Source organism: Aristolochia californica, unplaced genomic scaffold (genome assembly GCF_029961685.1).
Source record: "Aristolochia californica isolate CCGP_79_NKW_82.1479 unplaced genomic scaffold, dmAriCali1.0.hap1 SCAF_3, whole genome shotgun sequence".
Lineage (NCBI taxonomy): Eukaryota > Viridiplantae > Streptophyta > Magnoliopsida > Piperales > Aristolochiaceae > Aristolochia > Aristolochia californica.
In genome coordinates, this window is record NW_027181992.1 from 14,828,630 (window position 1) to 14,849,579 (window position 20,950).

General features: G+C 35.7%; 1 protein-coding gene and 1 long non-coding RNA gene across 2 annotated transcripts; both read right to left on the reverse strand.

Annotated features, from left to right (window-relative positions):
* Positions 1-769: 769 nt before the first annotated feature.
* On the reverse strand, positions 770-6,807 carry LOC137960364 (protein THALLO-like). The gene is made up of 11 exons (XM_068807967.1): positions 6,765-6,807; positions 5,115-5,202; positions 4,584-4,766; positions 3,562-3,711; positions 3,412-3,489; positions 3,176-3,318; positions 2,893-3,022; positions 1,683-1,948; positions 1,522-1,562; positions 1,339-1,407; positions 770-1,226 (listed from the first exon to the last, which is right to left on the reverse strand). Exons 3-10 carry the CDS (start codon positions 4,695-4,697, stop codon positions 1,394-1,396), a joined length of 936 nt encoding a protein of 311 aa, XP_068664068.1. The 5' UTR covers positions 4,698-4,766; positions 5,115-5,202; positions 6,765-6,807; the 3' UTR covers positions 770-1,226; positions 1,339-1,393.
* A 329-nt stretch (positions 6,808-7,136) lies between these two features.
* LOC137958769 (uncharacterized) lies at positions 7,137-8,364 on the reverse strand. Its single transcript, XR_011114011.1, has 3 exons — positions 8,248-8,364; positions 7,943-8,101; positions 7,137-7,196 (listed from the first exon to the last, which is right to left on the reverse strand). It is a non-coding gene; the product is annotated as an uncharacterized lncRNA (long non-coding RNA).
* Between the last annotated feature and the right edge of the window lie 12,586 nt (positions 8,365-20,950).

Consider the following 20,950-nt stretch of genomic DNA (forward strand, 5'->3'; position numbering starts at 1 on the left):
GTATAAGTATTTTATTTTTTTAATTAATTAGTATACCAGTTAATTTTAACACGTAATTATTGTATTTATTTAGACTAAACTATAATCTACCTTAATTTATTATTGAAATGTCTTATTTAATTAATTATTATATTAATATATTTTAATATTACATTAAATTACTTATTATTAAAGTGACTATGTTTCTTTCAATTTATTATCTGTTTAGGTATATGATCTATTATTTATGTATATTATAAAAAATAATTCATTCTCGTATTTACACTACATTTTTTTTTTAACACTGACTCCAAAAAGTGTTTTCCAATACACTTTATATTTAGCTCACTAAGACGAAAAATTATTCAAATTCTATTTCAGTTACACTAGGTAATTCACTTTCACTTTCTCTTCGCCCTACTTACCCCCCTTCCCCTCTCTCACATAAGGTTTACACTTTGTGCCTTCGATTATCAAAATACTCGCATAAGATAGTTTAACTGTATTATTTGGTAAAATTCAGCAGATAACCTTAACTTCAATTTGTAACTTAATGAAAATAAACTGGTGGACAACCAAGACCTAGCACCACTGCACCCACATTTTAAAATGTGGAAGACCAGAACCGTAGGGCTTAAATTTTGAAAGCGCAGGTCCAGGGCCTGATCCAGGAACACTAATGTTAACGAGTTGCATTTCCCCATCAGTAGGATGATTTAGTTTGAATAAAAGCTACCACTTAGATGGGTTCTTCCATTGAGCTCGACACACCAAAGCACCATCATATCTATGTTCTCATTAATCCTATCACAATTGGCTTCTTATGTCAACCTAAACTTGCAGACTTGCCTACAATATTTCCTGCCAATTACAGAGCTGATATATACAGAGCAATGAAGAAAGAATACCAAAAAATGCATTAAAATGTCAAAGGAGATTCAATAACTGGATCATACAGATAGCTATCCATCCTATATCCTAAAGGCAATCAGCAATCTCTCACACCCTTCAGACTTCATCAAAGTTGGAAGGCTAAGAGCAAACACCTTGTTGGATCAAAATTGTTGAATCTTCTCGGGATAAGATTCTGCTTAAATGGCCCAGAGTAGAGATAGTTAGCTTTTGAACCTGATGCTACGGCTGATGCCAGTGTTGATTCCAGTCGTTTCTCCACCATATGGACCACTTGGTCTTCTGATATCACGAACTTGCCCTTTGCGACGTACTACTGCTTTTTTATGTTTCAACTGCATTGTTTAATGTTAAAAAAATAAATAAATGATTAAGGGAAGTAGACTAAATGTTGTCTTCTAGTAAATATAAACATCAAACATAGAAAATTTAAATCACTAAATCGACCTTGTATTTCTTCCTTGGAATCTTGGTAAGCTTCTTCCGTGCTCGGGTTAAGCCCTTATTCTTCTCCATCTGCATATCCAGGTGTACAAGAAATGACTTAGGCCTTTAAAACCTGGGGTAGACAATGTTAACACCAGACTCATATGTGAAATCAACAAACATGTTATGTAATGTGTCTTTTACCATCTATTTCATCTTCTGGCAACAAGGGGATTGCAGGATTTCTGGATGAACAAAGCAACAAGAACATAATAAAAATTCCAGGTACTGCAAATGACTTTTATTATTTTAGTTGTAATAGTCAATAAACCCAAAATAGATAAGTATTTTTTCAAGAAAAATACCTCGCATATAGTTCAGCCTTGGCTGAGAGTTTCTCAGTGTGCTGTCTTTTAGCTTCTTTATAGAATTCATCTTCTGACTCTTGTGATTCACTCAACCTATGATCATCAACATCCATAGCTCCACCATTCCTCTGACATAGCTCATGGTCACTATCTCCAAAATCCGTGGTCTGAACTCCAGCTTTCGCAAGAACTTTGAGCTCATATTTTCTCCTCCTTTCTCCAATATCATCTCTTGCAGGCAAATCATCATCACCAAAGACAACCTTCTCGGTAAAAACACCCGTCATATACAAAAGTTATATCCAAACATGAGATGAAGTTTACATCCAAACCCTGCCATTTTACATCTGCAGCATCATTGTCTACTAACCCTCTTAATATTGATCTTGTTTAACTTTTTTTTTTCTTCCTCTTCTTTTTCAGTTAGATCCTTTTTGACAATTTCATACTTGCCCCTGGTCATGTTACGAGTATTTCTTCATCCCAAGACTGCAGCATAGAACAATAAGGGGCAAAGAGAGAAAAAAAAATTGAGGAAAAAAAGACAGAATCTTACAAACATAGATATCCTGTTTAGTTGAACGTTTAAAACTCCAGGACCTATTTTAACAAACCATGTAGATAAAAATTGGAAGTATACGTCAATCTGTCTCAGAGTTCAAGAAACTGATTCTATTGTAGGGCATGTATGACTAGAAACAGCAATAGCCATCTAATTTACTGCTGAGCAATTCTATACTGCAGTAATGTATTTATCAAAACCAAATCAAGCTTCCAAGAAAGGGAGCTAAACATATACAAGTGAAATATATTTACCAAAACAGATCAAGCTTCCAGGACAAAAAGCTATGCATATACAATTGTCTTCGACAAACAAGTGATAAATTTGCTTTTCTTATTGATAATATATATATATATGAGGACATTGGCCTGGTCTGATGACCAGGTCCAGACCAATGTTTTACAACATGAGTCCATCACTTGGGAGTAGCTCCAAACGGGTATAGTACTTGAGACCAGGCCAATGTTTTACAACATGAGTCCATCACTTGGGAGTAGCTCCAAACGGGTATAGTACTTGACTAACCAGAAAACTTGCATCAGAGTTGCATGACAGCTTGACCTCCCCATGACAAACAGAAATTATAAAGGAGACAAGAAATCTTTCTACTATTTCTATAGAAAATAGACATCAAAGATAACATACCTTGGGCTTATTTTCTTTTGCACCAACGACTTTGGAGATGTTACTGATTAGTCCCCCATTGCTAACTCCTTGACAAACCACCCCTTTTTCTGTGATCTCATCATCAAAATCATGTAGTGTCTGAAGCTGCCTGTCCAAATTCAGGTTAATTACAATGATTTGAAAAAATAATAGAATGCCTTCCTTCACCTAGAGAATATAGAGAATAAAGTATAGCAAAACCTGCATAAAGATATTGCTGTACAACATTACCAAAACTACAGAAAGTATGAAATGAAAGTACCTATTCACTGGCTGCAAAGAATTTGTCTGATTTCTTTGAGTCTTTGGTACTAAGGAACCATAAACACCCTTTTGTTTCAAATTTTCTTCCAGCTTTGCTCTTACTTTCATCATTTCCATGCTTTTAAAGGCTAGTTCGTGATTCTGTAAAGTTCAAACTTTTCAAGTCATCTCACCGATTCATCATTTATTATACAAAGCTGCAACTCTAAATTTGTGACAGATTATCTAGCTAACCTCACTTTTACTTCTCATTTTCCTCTTCTCATTATTCTCTGATGGGTCCACCTTCACCAACTTGGCCAATTCAGATACCTGAGTTCAATAGTTGTATTTCAGCAAATTAACTTATAAGGTACCGACAAGTAAGGATGAAAAAATACATACCTGAGCTGCTTGACATGTTTCAGGTGAGAAATTAGAGCACTGCTCATTTATGGCACATGATTCAAATTCTTGTCTCGCTTTTCTACCCCCTTCTTTTTCATTTAATATGTCATTAATCTGGAGTGGGAGACTACCATCTATCTGTTTCATCTGCCAGGGTTTACATGTCAGGATAGTACAGTCAAAGAGGACCACTTGGACCCAGATTTTTTATTCTAATAAAACAGGGAGAAGCAGAAATGTCACATGGAAAGCTTAATAAAGAGAAGAACGGAAAAATCACAGAACAAATATCCTGAAAGGAGATTAAGATGCTCAGGAGTTGGACCCTCACAATATGAGTATAACACAGCAGTTTTATGGAAAGCAGACCACAAATCTTAAAAAGATAACAGAAATACAAAGAGAAAAATAAGCAAGTAACAGTGAAGAGATCAATACAGATTGGGGCACATTTGCATGATTGAGGCAGTCCACTAATGATGGCTAACACACATATTTCAGCTCTAATAATTCATCCAAGCACTAGATCCACAAAGACTAACAAATGCAGCTCTAGTTATAACAGCTTTCTGGGATAATAATTGCTCTCCAGAGAAATCTCAAAATAATGCCAACCTAATGTAAGTTGCATATCTGATCTGGATGAAATGGTTAAAATCAGATGAATTTTGATCGTATTCCAACAGAACCAATTATCCAAGTACATGTCTTTTTTCATGTACCAACAGGTTAATATGCCAGACTTTATGCAATAAAGTTTAAAAACCAATGGGAAACCAGGTATTCACGTTCTTCTTCAATTTGAGTTCATCAGCGCAATTATCCAGCTGTTCATATTCTCTGCACGATCATTTTACATACCTATTTATGCATTTCACATAACAGTTAAACTAGATTCTTAAGTTTTCATATTTTAATTAATAAAAAAGTTTAGTGGACTTTGTACAAATTTCAGGCTTCCAAATATACCAACGAGAAAATTTAGGAAAAGAAAATTTAGTAATGCATCAGATTGAAACCTTCTTCAGCATGTGATTGATCTCAACAAGACGAGCCAGGATAGGATGATCACAAACTGGAAGGCTCTCTGACTTGAAAAGCAGGTAAAAGCTAATAGCTTGGCAGTAAACCATTAGTAGAAGCTGCTTGACCTCTATCTAGTGGATCCCTTCCCCTTTATGTGCACGTTTATCGTCCTTCGCCTTTACAACGCATAAAAAAAAGATAAGAGCATGGAATACAATCAATATAAAACAATAAAGAAAAACTAAATATGCATGTCTGCCACTACAAGATTGGGAGACACACAACAAAGAATGAGACAGTGTGTGTGCACATATGTGTATGTGACATATGTAAATGGTTCTTCTCATACGAAAAGACACATTTTATCCATTAAATTTCAATGAATCGCACAACAATCTTTAGCAAAGAAGAACAATATATAAAAGCAGAAACAGAGGCAGTCATTTAAAAAGAAGTTACTTCTTTTGTCATGTCATCCAAGTGAACACTTCCATATCGTTCTAAAAATAGAAAGAGTGGCATACCTCAGATATGAGGGGATCCACTTTATTTTCAAGCTAATGTAGCGTATCTTTCAGCTCCATTAGCAAACCAACTACTTCTGGAGCAGAACTGCAGTAGGATATAAATAAGAAAGAAGAAAACATGGCACAACAAAGGCAATTACGTTTTGAGGCAAAAGAATGCTCTCAATGGGCCAAATACAGCCAGCATAAATGAAACAGAAAAGAGAAAGGACTGCAGACACTGAATTTTCAACCCAAGTACTAATACATGGAGTCTCAACTATTTCTATTTTCTTCTTTTTTTCTGGCATAAGTTTCTGGTAGAAAATTCATGAAGACATAAAAAATAAATATTAAATCAGTAAAGCGGAGATAAACATCTGGATAGCCATGTAACTGGTGTCATTCCCAGAAGTGTGAGAACACTTATGAGACCAGCCATGGTCTATGGAGCAGAAGATATGGCAGTAAGAAAATGCACTTCTCTCATATCCTCTGATGTTAAAAAAATACAAATTTGTTTCCCCCAATTTCTGTAAGCATAGCATGTAGAAAAGAATTTTCAAAATGTAGATGAGACTCGTTTTTTTCAAAAGTGGATGTATGTATAATATTGCATATTACATTGTCATATCTACTGATGTTAGAAAAATACAGCATGCATTCCCCAACTTCGGCAAGGGTAACATGAAGAGAAAAAATTTCTAAAAGTAGATGAGACTCATGTTTTCAAAAGAGGGTATATATATAATACAATGAATAGTTATCATATACATATAGATAGATAGATAGATAGATAGATAGATAAATAGATAAACAATTCTAAAAGTAGATGAGACCCATGGTAAAAACAGTTTCAGTTACTTTGAAACTTGATGTTTCTATTTTATCAGCTTCACCATCAAAGCCTTATTCCGACTATGTCAGAGTTCGATACATGGATTACATTTCCACCAGTCTTACAAAAGAATCAATCATATGTAATGTAAGAAAGTTATACAACGGGTATGGATCTACCAAACAACATTGGTTCACTGGTTAAAACGGACAATTTTTTAATGAACCCACAGTACAATATTAACTGGCAAACTTTTTATGAGAAACTAAAATGGTTAAATTATTGCTTTTGTATCATGATTTTGCTTTATTTACCTACCAGTTTCACATATATAAATGCTCATCTTAGAAGGAGCTACACATTAGGGGAAGGAACATGGATGAAAAACAATCTTGAGAAGGAACACAACTTTTGAGTATAGAAAGCAAACCACGAAAGATTCATTGAGGGATACCAAATGAGAAAAAGGCAAGACTCATCCAACCAATTCAAGGCTTATGTAACAAAACGATTCAAGAATATTAAATTAATAACAAAAAAAATCAAGACTTATGTTTGTTTGAATTTTCTAAAGGGCACTTTTGTAGACAAAAAAAGAATACAAGGCTATGGGTGTTTGAATTTTCTAGAAGGGCGCTTTTGTACTCCATACCCTTAATGAATATTAATCTATAGGCCTAACAAAAAAATTCAAAAAAAAAGGCTTGATTGGATCTCTTCCTTAAATATCTATAAAGCTCATTGCTCATTTAAAAGTTGTAGCTGTAAATAACTACCATGAGCTGTTTCTTAATTTAACTCACTGCTTTTCTTTTGACAAAGTAACTTACTTCAGCTTTATGAACACATTCCCCAAGGTATCATGGTATCTACTTCTTCTGACACAAACAAAGAAATGTCATTAAGATGGTCTGATTTAACTGAGGTTTGTACGAGCTGTCATATGCATAGATCAGACATTAGAATATACTTAAGTAAGCAAACAGGTGTGCACTTTAGTAAAAAATGGTAAGCTCAAACTGCTTGGTATCATCTATAGTGACTTCCCTCTTAGTCAAAAGTACTTAATAACCAAACAAAAGGACACAATATTGCACATAGTTTAATAGATAAACCTATTAACTGAACCAGTTCATGTATAGAAAGAAAAAACATTAAACTTAGTTAAAAAACCAATAATACTTACTTTTCGCAGCAAGGCCTGAAAGTTGTGCATCATCCTCCAAGTCACCATCATCATCGTCATCGTCATTGTCATTGTCCTACATTAAACAACACTAGTAAGATGATACAGAGAATATTTCAAAAGATAAATAAGAATAAAAAGACAGTTTGAAAAAATGCCAAGTCCATAGAGATGGGAAAAGGTGCTGACTGTATGATGATTAGAGAGAGTAACACCTATGTAAATTTCTTAAACTGTTTACAATTCAATTGATACCATACAGCTAATTAAATTATTTTCAAGAAAGAAGGGAGGGCATGCAAATGAGAAGACATTCTCAAAGAGGAAATGATTCCTCAAACTCAATATGTAGGTACTTATTCCAACAAAGATGAGCTAATTAGTATCAGAGTCAGAATTTGCACTTATTCACACTTATGTCAGGCAAATAGAACTATAAACCAAAAGAAAGTCATTTCAAGGACAAACAACTTTAAGATGACAAATTTGGCCCATCTAAAAAGAACATAGACTCTCCATGCTTTTAAAACCCAAAGATACAGCATCACAAGATGAAATTTAAATTAGAAAAAACAGTGAAATTTTCTTAATTTTCTTCCAGAAGCATTTAACCATTAAACTCGTGTAGAATGGAAAGTGAAATACTCATAATTAGAACACACTCCACAGGAAAGCCCCATTAAATCATCTATGAAGATAATTGTTTAAACAGTGTAACTTTTTGCTGCTTGTGGTATCATGAACAAGAGTTCAGAATGACCTTCAATTAACTATATAGATAACAACACAGGCACAGAAAATGAAAGAGATATAGAGACTCACCTCAAAATCAAAAACAGTTGTTCCGCATCATCATCCGATGCATCCCCTTTCAAATGAAGAATTATAAGCATCTTAACACAGCACACTTGCACGCATTATAGACACGCTTACCCAAATCATCTTCCACGTCAAGCGGGACCACATCTCTCTGTTTGTGAACTGCAAAAACGAAAGTGATTGTTACCGAGGCAAACAGGCAAACTACTGATGATAACTGTAACGACTTTTAATAAACTCTTTTTTGTGTGTGCGCTAGAAAACAAAGATTTCATAAAACTGGAAAAATAGAGGAACTATGCAAGTACAGGCATCAATTTCGTCGTCCATATCCTTCTCAGTAAAACGCTTGTCATAAGTTTCTGTACTGGGGCGGCTTTTGAACGTCTTCTTCGGTCTTCTCGGCCCCTTCGCCATCGCTTAAGATGAGGAAGGACACAAACGGGCTGGCAAGAAAACCTGATCTCGTGCTCCTTTCTACACCTGAACTGCCTGTGCAGCAACGACAGCAGCTTAGGGTTTTTGTCAGCTAAGGAGCTCCCTTTCTCTGTAAATGAGTGCTCCCTTAACAAGATTATGTTATCTTTATAGTTTCACTTTGCAGCCTAACTGGCCAAGAATTGATGAGAAAAAAACGAAAAGAGAGGAAAGGACTACCTGGTTGTCAACTCCTTTGTAGCTCTTAGTAGGGTCCCAGTTGGTCAGTCTAGTAGTGAGTTCACGGCAGCATGCAAGTCACAAACAAAGAAGCAATACTGGAATTGCACCATGCATGCCTGTTTTTATGGAAGCAGGGAGAGAGATTGTTGAAGTCTCACCTCTCAATTAGAAAGAAAAAAGATACTTGTCTTTATGAATTCATTTACGCCCCGAAAGTGAAAGCAAAAGTATTTTTACAAGTAAAATTAACCCAATGTACACACTAAGTACCTTCGCTCACGTGCACACAGGCTCTCGCTATTCTGCTCATTCCGCCCTCTCACTCTATTGGGATATAATAAAATTAAATATTTGTTTAAATATTTGTTTAATTTTTTATTTAAACAAGTTAAAACTTATCTCAGTTTATTAGCAAAATAGTTAAATAAAATTATATTATAAAATTGAATCTATCAGAGTAATTTTTATAACAAAATACCCTCGTTTTTTTATAAAAATTTGTGCTTTTACTATTATATTTGATTTCTAATTTAAGAGAGAATTTAGATATTAAAAAGTAAAAATTTGATTAAGTATTTGGATATTATAAAACTAAGTATTTTTAATTTTTTATATATTTAAATAATAAACTAATTAAAAATTATTTTAAAATTTTATTTATTTATTTAAAACAAGTTAAATTTATATTTGAAATTATTTATTATTTTAAAACAAGTTGTAAAAAAGAGAGAACCAAAAAATAATAACAGAGATTCAAATAATGATTTTTCGACTATGTATTCTTCTCCGTTTAGGAGGTAATTTATAATACATTACATATTGATTTTAGGATCAATTTAGATCCTAAAATCACAGAATAAATTACAAGATCAAGGAAACAATCCGTTTCCTACAATCACGTTAATCAATTTACAACCAGCTCATTACAGCTTTGCAAACACTCCCCCTCAAGTTGGTGCATAGATATCAGTCATGCCCAACTTGTCAATTATACCATGAAACGCCTTCCCTGATACCGCCTTCGTGAGCATATCAGCCAGCTAACTCTCAAATTGAATGAAGGGGAATTGTGTGATTTTTGCATCGAGGTTCTCCTTGATGAAAGGACGATCAACTTCAACATGTTTAGGGGGGGTTAGTGCACATGACTCAGGACATGATATTCAAGCGCATTAGGCAGTTCATGTCTTGATATCGTTAGGGGGCGCCGAAATTCATGTCATGTACATGAATATACATGAACCAAGAGTTCATGTGTAAAGAGTAACGGGCGGAAAGTGCTTTCCGCCCGATTTTGAGAATCATCCACTTGATTCTCTCGTGCGGGCTCTCTCTGGCTCGACCGTCTCTGTTTTTTTTTTCATTTCGATCGTTTCATTCCCGCACACAGCGACTCTCGTTCCCGCAGCCCTCTGTCGTCTCCGTGAAGCCCAAGCTCTCTGCTCGTTCTCTCGTCTCCGCCGTCTCTCTCCGGTCTCCCTCTCTACTACCTCCGTCTCTCGCTGCGAGCGTCCTTCCGGCATCCTTCTCCCTCTGAACCTCTCGCTCGTTTCTCCCTCTCTCTTATCCCTCTCGGCCTCCCTCTCTTCTCTCTGTCTCTTCTCCCTCTTTTCCCCCTTGCGGCATCTCACTCCCTTCTCCCTCTCGCTCATATCTTTTCCCCCAAAATTCCCTCCGATTTCCTGCGATTTCCCCTAATTCAGTTTTGGTTTTCTTCGATTTTGACATTGGGCTTCGATTTCTAAATTTCCACTTCGAGTCAGCATCGATTTTCCCGGTTTGGCTTTGATTTCAGTTGTCGGCTTCGATTTTCCCCAAATTTCAGAAGGTATGACTACACCCTAATTTTTTTTCTGATTAAATGAGTGTTGTATTTGATTTAATTTTAGTTCCAGTGTCTAATTTGGGCTTATTTGTGCATAATTGTTGGATTTAGTGTTACGGATTAGGGTCTAAAATTTTTATTAGGGTTAGGGTTTAGTGTTTTTAGGGTTTGGTGCTTTGTATTTAGGGGTTAAGTTTTTAGGGTTAAGGATTTATGGTATTGTTAGGGTTTAGGTTCTGGAATTAGGGTTTAGGTTTTTTTTTTCAATTTTTTTCAGCTAAGGTGTAATGGGTGATAGGGTTTAGGGTTTAGGGTTTGGGGCTTTTAGGGTTGTTAAGATCTAGGGTTTTTTGTTTAACTTCTGGAATTAGGGTTTGGGGTATAGGGTTTAGGAGGTTTTGGAGTTATGGGGTCTAGGGTTAGGCTTTAGGAAGTTTGGGAGGTATGGGGTCTAGGGTTAGGGTTTTGGAGGTTTTGGAGGTATGGGGTTAGGGTTTAGGAGGTTTTGGAGCTATGGGTCTAGGGTTAGGGTTTAGGAGGTTTTGGAGCTATGGGGTCTAGGGTTAGGGTTTAGGGTCTAGGGTTTTTAAGGTTCTCAATTACGGTTTACGGTGTTTAGTCCAATTCAAACAAGGTTGAGTCGCCTACACGGGCGTCCATTAGCCAACGAAACCCGACCCCCATCACTGACGAGGTACAGTTCGTAGTGACTGTGAAGTCATATGGGGCTCTACCAGGGGTGTTCAGTGAATTTGGACTTGATGTGTGTGTGTGTGTGTGTGTTTGCATTGTTTTGCATCTCAAATGGAAATAGTTGATTAGTTTTGGAATGTTTTAGAATGTTGTTTACAAATTTTGAAGTGCTATGGAATGTTTTTGCCATGTGGTGAGGAGATTCGGGTGTTATAAATATCCACCACATGGTATTTTCTTATTTGTGGTTTTTGTTTCGTGACGGGTAATGGTAGTCTGATAAAGTTTTTTCCATGAGGACAATCTCGGATTTAGATTGAAAATGGCTGCAAGAATACAACCAAGTGGTCGACCATATGACTTTTGGAGCTTTGAAGAAGACAACAAAATGCTCGATCTTTTAGTCGAGCAGGTATATATGGGGAACAAGTTGCCCAATGGTGTTTGGAAGCACGAGGTATATACGGAATGTGTCAGTAAGTTCAATGAAGACACTGTCAATAAAAAAACTATTGAGCAGCTTAAGAATCGAACAAGATCATGGAAGAAAACATACCAAACGGTAACGAGCTGTCTCAACACTAGTGGGTTCCGTTGGGATGCAACCACACAACGAGTTACTGCATGTCATTCTGTATGGCAAGACTACATTAAGGTCAGTAAATCATGATATATTGTAAAACAGTTTGTATTGTTTCGCATTACTAAGAATGATGTTTTATTCTTGTAGGAGCATAAAGAGGCTGAGAAATATAGACAACAAGGTTGCCCCCTTTACGACAAATTGGCTATTGTAGTCGGAAACACAATAGCCGTAGGGAATGGTAGTACAACTCCTATAGATCTGTGTGATGAAATTATCCATGATGAGTTGGCTCCTATCCCGATGGATGAGCTCGACAATGTTGACATAGTTATGGGAACTCCACCGCAATTCAATAGTGGAAATGATTCGACAACGGATCAATCTTGTGGAACTAAAGGGCCATCTTCACGTCGTCATAGAAAGAGAAGCGAATTGCCCACTGAAGACAATAGACAATTAATTGATGTAGTTGGCCAGATCGCTGATGCTATGAAATGTGTTATGGAGAATAAGGAACGCGATGTCGAAGAACCTTGGGTCAATGTCCTCATGGAAATTCCGGGCATGTCAGAGGCACTGAAGTATGGCGCTCCTGAATGGATAAATACGCCAGGTAAGAGGACCCTGTTTTTAAAAATGACAGTGGCGGAGCGGGTTAAGTGGCTTAATTATTGTGCAAACAAGTAATTGTAATGTGTTTTAAGTACAATATCTTTTTTGAGAAGATTGTTATGTATTAAAGACGATGTTTGAATTATAACGTTGCTAGACTTATCAGTACGGTTAAAGTTTCTATTTTATATGTTTGTTGTCTTAATATATTATGTGGATAATATGGTGGATGAGTATTGATGTGAATATGATTATTGAGTTTGGATGAATAGGTTATGATTAAAGATTAGCTATTATTTTTGTTTATGACTATTTAGAAGTTTAAATTTGCAGATTCTCATGGATATTATGACAGAAGAAGATATGGATGTAATTATGATTGGATTGGCATGTATGATTGTCGTCATAGTAAAATACTATCTATGCCCTAGCAACAGAGGTGTACCACGTTCTTATGGGATGAATGGTCTGTTGTATTTGCAAAAGGCCTTAGACAAATCTCCTGTTAAATTTTGAAAAGTTTACAGGATGAATCAAATTGTATTTCACAAATTGGCAACAATACTTAATACCAGAGGGTTTTTATCAGCGACAAAGACCATCTCAGTGGAAGAACAACTTGCCTATTTCCTCCTAACTGTTGGTCAACAACAAGCCTATAGTGTCACAGTAGAGATGTTTGATAGATCGAATTGGTCCATAAGTAAATATTTCAACAAAGTGTTGGATGCTATCCTCAAACTTCACTCTGATTATATCAAACAGCCTTCAGAACGCACACACTCGAGGATTTTAAACAATTCAATGTTTTATCCATACTTCAAGGTAACATCACTTGCCCTCTATTTAGATTACTATACAAATTTAGTCAATACTAATGGCCCCACTTATATAATTAGGATTGTATTGGGGCTATTGATGGAACGCATATCAAAGCAAACATCCCGCTTGAAGAACAACCAAGGTTCTGGAACAGAAAGGGTTATCTCTCACAAAATGTGATGGCAGCATGTACATTCGACATGCAATTCACTTATGTACTAGCTGGATGGGAGGGATCAACAGCTGATTCTCGTGTACTGAAGGACGCATTGACTCGCCGAAATAGACTATTTGTACCTGAAGGTAAATAATATATTTTATGCAGTAATATTTTATCTATTAATTATTTAATGTAGAAAATATTTGGTATTGTAGGTAAATATTATCTAGTCGATGCTGGTTATGCAAATGTACGAGGATTTTTGGCTCCATATCGAGGAACTCGATATCATTTGCAAGAATTTGGAGATAATATTCCTAAGAACGAAAAAGAATTATTCAATCGAAGACACTCGTCTTTGCGGAATACTATTGAGAGAACTTTTGGTGCTTTAAAAGCTCGATTTCAAATATTGAAAGGCACTCCTCCATTTTCTTTTAAGGTGCAGACAAAAATTGTCATTGCTTGTTGCATATTGCACAATTATATACGTACAGAGGATTACAATGATATATTTAATTTGGAAGATGATGATTCGGATGATGAGTTTGGTGGAGGAGGTGATGGGGTTCAATTACGTGCAACGGACGATACAGACAGCGATGATAGCGATGGTCTTGTGGAAGAGGATACCCAAGTAACAAGCTTTCGGAGGCAGCGTGCATTAGAATCCACAAGAGCCGCACAATTTCGAGATGACATAGCGACTTGCATGTGGAATGATAACTGATGAATGTATCTTTTATTGTATTTGAACATTTGTTGTTCTTATGTACTAAACTTGTAATTTGATGATTTTAATGCTAATCACAAACTGTTTATTACAATAAAACTCTATTACATTAGTAATAAAGTTGTATATTTATTTATATATTATATTTATTAAATTTTATTACTATATTAAACTAGATATTTAAGTCTGATAAATAAAATATAATTACAATATGTATTTGATCAATTGATTAATTTTATTTTATTGGAAATATATTATCAATTAATACTACGCATATTTCGTTTTTAATAAAATAATTCTTTATTTACTCATTATATTTATTTTTTATTTATTGTATTATATTAGTGATTTAATAGTGGTAATATTACGTACAAATATATAGTGTATTAAAGTTATGATTAAATCAATTTTTCCTCTTAAAACATTCATTTTTAGGCTATATTATAATTAATCATGTGCGTATTTCATTGCTTCATGTAATTACTGTATTAATGCATAATAACATATCTAATTCAATTAATAAATATATTAATATATTTTAATTATACATTAAATAAGTTACTCGTGTAGTAATAATGATGGTTTTACCCAATTTGGGGTTCGAGGTTTATGTTGTAATTATAAGTGTACTGTACAGGTTTAGGGATTCTCTTGTTTTTTTATGTTTTTCTAATTAGTGGGTACTATTCACTGGAAACTGTTTTCCTGTACATGAAAGCGTCAACACTAACACAAATTCTTACCTGATCTTCATGTACATGACATGACATGATCTTTATGTTGGACATGACTTGATCTTCAAGAATCCACTTTGGGGCACTAACCCCCCCTTAGTGCGATCATGTTGAATCGGATTATGTGCAATGGTTATGGCTGCCTTGTTATCACAGTGGAGATTCATCGGTTTGGAGTATTCAATCACTAAATCCCTCAGTATATTCTTTATCCATAACAACTCGCATACACCATGAGCCATGCCTCGAAATTCAGCTTCAACACTTGATCGTGATACTACCTTCTGTTTTTTGCGTTTTCAAGTAACCAGATTCCCTTCCACAAAAGTAAAGTAACCCGACGTGGATCTTCTGGTTGTCTGATCACCTGCCCAATCAGAATCTGTATACCCTTTAATACTAGAGATACCATTTTTTGAGAATAACAAACCTTTTCCTGGAGCACACTTTAAGTATCTCAAGATCCGATAGACTGCTTCCATTTGTTCTTCACTTGGTGCATGCATGAACTGACTCACAACGCTTACTGCATATGCTACATTAGGCCTTGTGTGTGATAGGTAGATTAATCTTCCAACTAATCGCTAATAACGCCCTTTGTCTACTGGAATTTGATCTGGAAGAATTCCGAGTTTATGATGCATTTCCATGGGCGTCTCTATTGGTTTACAATCAAGCATTCCGGTTTCGGCTAGAAGATCCAACACATATTTTTGTTGTGAAAGGAAGACTCCATGTTTCGATCTTGCAACTTCAATTCCCAAAAAATATTTAAGTTGCCTGAGATCCTTCATTTCGAATTTAGTAGCTAAATACTCCTGTAAAGTTTGCATTTCACGACCATATCATCAATATATACAATTAATGTTGTTACCTTTCCTTCTTTGTGTTTTATAAACAAAGTATGATCTGAGTTACTTTGTTTATAACCAAACTCCTTCATTGTAGCCGAGATTCTCCCAAACCATGCTCTAGGTGACTGTTTTAGCCCATACAATGACTTCTTCAATTTACAAACTTCACCTTGAGACAAAGAACCACTTTTTACGCCTGGTGGTAGTTCCATGTAGACTTCTTCTTCTAAGTCTCCATTGACGAAGGCATTTTTAACGTCAAATTGTTGCAGAGGCCAGTCTTGATTTGCTGTTATAGATATAAGAATACGAATTGTATTGATCTTAGCTACTGGTGCAAAAGTATCCTGATAGTCTATCCCATACCTTTGCGTATATCCATTTGCAACTAGCCGAGCTTTATATCTGTCAATGCTTCCATCCGGTTTGAGTTTCAATGTGAACACCCATCGACATCCAATTATTTTTACTCCTTTAGGTTGGGGAACAAGTTCCCAAGTGGCATTTTTTTGTAGAACCTCCATCTCTTCGTTCATCGTTTTTTTCCATTTTGGATCAGCTAATGCCTCCTGCACATTACTAGGAATAGAAACCTTGGATAATTGATCAACAGTAAATGCATACGATTTAGTCAACCTATGGGAGGACACATAGTTATTGATTGAGTATTTGGTCTTGGCTTCAAGATCAGGTTCATACTATTTTTTTGGAACTCCCCTATTCAATCTTTGTGGATATCTAGGGGTTATGTTTTCTGTAGGAAGACATGTTTCATTAGACTCATCAAACACAGGATTCGTATTTACCTGAGGAGGAACATTCCGGGTTGATTCTTCAGTTGCTGGTGCAGACAGGGGCAACTCTGGGGGTTCTTCAGGTGAAATTACTGAATCACAGTCTTGTTGCACATCATGACACTTGAAAAATTCATTAACCGCTTCTAACTCAATAAACTCAGCACCTCCGTTAGTTTCATGTGGAACATTCTCTTCATTTGAACTCTCCCCCTGAAGACATGTCCAAGAAACTCCCCATGAATAATAAGGTACTGATTCATGGAAGGAGACATCTAGAGTCACATGGAGCTTGTTGGTGTGTGGATCATAACACCGATATCCTTTTTGAAATTTAGAGTAGCCAACAAATACACATCGCTTGGCACATGGATCAAGTTTATTTCGCAAGATCTTTGGGATATGAACATAAGTGGTACACCCAAAAATTCGGGGTTCAAGATTCGGAAGATGGAGAATTGAAATCAGGGATTGCAGCTTGCGTAGAGGAGTTTGAAAATCAAGTATTCTAGAAGGTGTTCAATTGATGAGGTAGGCAGCAGATGTGATAGCTTCGCCCCAATAAAATCGAGGCATGTTCATGCCAAAGAGAGAGAGGCACGCACTACTTCCAAAAGTTGTCTATTCTTTCTTTCTGCCAATTCATTCTGTTGGGGAGTATAGGTGCAAGAAGTCTGATGACGAATTCTATGAGTGGTCAAAAAACTTTCGAGAGAAGCATTAACATACTCAATACCATTGTCAGATTGCGAAACACAAATCTGGTTTTGGTATTGAGTATGTATCATTGTATGGAATTTCTAAAATGCTAGACACACGTCACTCTTTTATATAAGCAGAGATACCCAAGTCATTTTAGTGCATTCATCAATAAATGTCACAAAGTAACGAGCTCTAGAAATAGAGGGAACCTTGGCTGGACCCCAAACATCAGAATGAATAACCTCAAAAGGTTCGAAACTTTTATTCAAACTTGGTAAATAAGCAATACGGTGGCTCTTAGCCAATTCACATGTGTCATAATGAAAATGCACATCAGTCAAACCTGAAAAAAGTTGAGCTTGCAATTTCTTAAGATAACCAAAGGAAAGGTGGCCTAATCGTCGGTGCCATAACCATACAGTTGTTTGAGCATTATCTTCACTGCTAGCTTGATTTGTCTGACTGATTTTCGATCCCCCGGTCTCTGTCAACTCCAAATAGTAGAGTTTGCCCCGTCTAACACCATAACCAAGAATCTTTCGGGTTAGAATGTCCTGAAAGACACAAAATGAGGGCCAAAAGTTACGGTACAAGCAAGAGTGGAAGTAATTTGGCTAACAGACAAAAGGTTATATTCAAGAGAAGGAACCACAAGGACAATATCTAATGTCAGATTATTGGATAATATAACAGATCCTTCCCCAGTAATAGGAGAGGTACTACCATTGGTTGTTGAAATAACAGATTGTGGAGAAGGTAGGATAGATTGTAACTGACTGGGATCTCTTGTCATGTGATCGGATGCACCTGTATCAATAATCCAAGGTCTATTCTTAGAATGTACAGAAAATACTAATACATTATCGAGAATACCTGGATGGGCAACATTTGCAGTAGGTAGCTCCTGATTATCTTCTATGGATGTCACCATAGCTTTCCCAACAATCTTTTTACGGGGGTTTTTTGAGAAATCCCACCGCTCCGGATAGCCAATAATCTCATAACACCGGTGTTGTGAATGTCCTTTTTCTTCGTAATGAATACGTACACGATTGTTACCTTTGCTAGAGGATTGAGGGTTCCGACTGCTTGATGATCCTTGTTGGTTTTGCTTGACCAACATCACCGTGTTCTCTGAGCCTGGACGATTGTTCCCTATTGTCTGTCTCTGTTGATATTCGCATCTGACATATGCATATGTACTCTCCAAATCAAGTTTGGGGTTTTTTCACAAAATTTCTCCACGAACTTGATCAAACTCGAAATCAAGCCACTGAGAAAAATATGAACCCAAAGCCTAGCCATTGCAGAGTGCAACTGGATTAGCCCTTCGACTGTTTCTTCCTGAGATATAGTTCTATGATCAATCTCCTGGAAAATAGCAACCAGTTCATTGTAGTACGTGGATAACGGTCTACCATTTTGTTTAGTAGAAAAAGATCTTTGGTTCAGCTCAAATATACAAGTTTCATCGGATCCATCATAGAACGTTTTTTATACTACTTCCCATATCTCCTTGACAGTGGAGAGGCGAATAAATCGCTGCATGAGCAATGGACTCATGGAGTCAATAAGCCAACTTTTGACTCTTTGATTTTCAATAATCTATGCTCCAAGATTGGCATCGCCAGATACTAGTTTTTTTGTTTCGCCGGTGAGGTATCCAGCTTTGTTGCGTGCGCCAATTCGCATCTCCATGAGTTGGAACCATAATGAATAATTGGTCTCATCGAGAATAATTCCAGTTGGAAACGCAGAATTGTCTTGGTGGACTATAATTTGTGGTGATGGGATAAGTTTGGTGGATATGCTGTAGTAGCGGTAGCCATCGATCTGAATTTTTTTTTTAATCCGGTCCGGTTCGGTTCAGTCCAGTCCAGTTCGATCTGGCCCGGTTCGGTACAATATGGGCTGATTCAATTCTGGTCCGGCCCAGTGCTGGTCCGATCCGGTTCGAATTTAGTCCGGTTTGGTTGACCCGCTGGTCTGGGTCGGTTCGGTTGGTAGGAAAATAAAGGAACAGTAGTTCCTAAGTTTCAAAAAAATTACCTGTCGTCTTTGGCAACGGCAACGGAGCGTCGGCTTCCTTCGGCAACGACGGTGGTTGGCAGCGACAACAGGGTGGTGGTGTCGTCGTCGGCGATCATCGGCACTCGTCGGCGATGTGATTTCGGCTACAGAACCGTCGTAAGAGAACTCTGTTCTCTTTCGGCAATTCGGCTTCCCTCTGCGACAGTGGTGATCGGCGGTAATAACGGGAAGGTGCAACGATTGTCGATGGTCGTCTTCGGTCTTCAGTGATCGTCGTCAGTCGTCGGCGACGTTCTTTTGGCTTCGGGACAGCCGAAATACGGAGTTGCAGAAAAAAACAGAGTTCTGCAACTCCGACGATTTTTTCTTTCTCCGGCTTCCTCCTTCAGCGACTACGGGAGCACTTAGCTCCGACTTTCGGCAACGGAAAAGAGAGGATAATTCTCCTGCTCTAATACCATGTAAAATAGAAAGAACCGAAAAATAATAACAGAGATTCAAAGAATGACTTTCCGACTATGTATTCTTCTCCATTTAGGAGGTAATTTATAATAAATTACATACTGATTTTAGGATCAATTTAGATCCTAAAATCAAGGAATAAATTAAAAGATCAAGGAAATAATCCGTTTCCCACAATCACGTTAATCAATTTACAACCTACTCATTACAGCTTTGCAAACACAAGTTAAAATTTATTTTAGTTTAGTCAAATAAAACTATCTAAAATAAAAGTAAAATATGTTAACGTAATTTTATATATAAAATATCATTTCCTATTAATATAAATTCCTTATTTTAAATATTATATTTAACTATTTTTTTAAGAGTGAGAATTTAAATATTGTAAAATTAACAATTTGATTAAAATTTGGATATTATAAAAGTAAGGATTTATAAATCATATTTTTTTATAAATTTAACTAAATAAATAATTTTAATTTATTTTAAAATTATTTATTAAATTAAATTTTTTGAAATAATTTATTTTATTTAAATAAAAAATAATATAAAATTAAATATATGAAAGTATAATTTTATAATAAAATACCTTCTTGTTTATTTACATAAATTTATGATTTTTAGTTTTACTTTTAGTTAATATTTTAAGAGTGAGGATTTAGATATTAAAAAGTAACAATTTGATTAAGCATTTGGATATTATAAAAGTAAAATTTGCTTACGTATTTTTAATAAATTTATTTAAATAAATAGAGTTAATTTAAAATTTTAATTATTTATTCATTTAGACAAGTTAAAATCTATCTTAATTTATTAATAGAAAAGTTAAATAAAACTATCTTATGAAAGCTATATTTATTAGAATATTTTATTAATAAATTTTTTATATACTATTGAATTTATAGAAAAGAGAAATACTTCATTGATTTCATTAACTTATATTATAATCAGAATACGTGAACCTCTATTTATAATAGAGGAAGGTAGTAGAGTCCAATTACAATAAAACTATCATTGTCCTAATTACACCCAAACTCTAACACTTAAATATAAGTCCAAGCATAATTAAATAACTCAATATAGATAAAAGACATACATAACTCAAATTGGAACTCTTCTAGGACTTGACCATAAGATAAAGATGCCTTTGTGGGGGGGGGGGGGTTGGTCCTCAATGAATTAAATTGAAGTGAAAAATTGAATTAAATTTAAATGAATTGATTCTATTTCAATTCATCTTTGGGTGTTAGTGTAGACGAGTTCAAGTACACTGGAAAACAGATTCTAGTGTTAGTGCCCCCAAATGAAAAGTATGATATAATCAAGAGAATGAGTAACCTTTT

What these genes read in the sequence shown, in the direction of transcription:
- LOC137960364 (XM_068807967.1), bottom strand. Translation starts at nt 4,697, where the DNA reads ATGGTTTACTGCCAAGCTATTAGCTTTTACCTGCTTTTCAAGTCAGAG. An exon ending in TCTTTGCAGCCAGTGAATAG is followed by an intron (nt 3,023 to 3,175) that starts GTACTTTCATTT and finishes GAATTTGGACAG; the next exon opens with GCAGCTTCAGACACTACATG. An exon ending in AAGGCTGAACTATATGCGAG is followed by an intron (nt 1,563 to 1,682) that starts GTATTTTTCTTG and finishes TTGTTCATCCAG; the next exon opens with AAATCCTGCAATCCCCTTGT.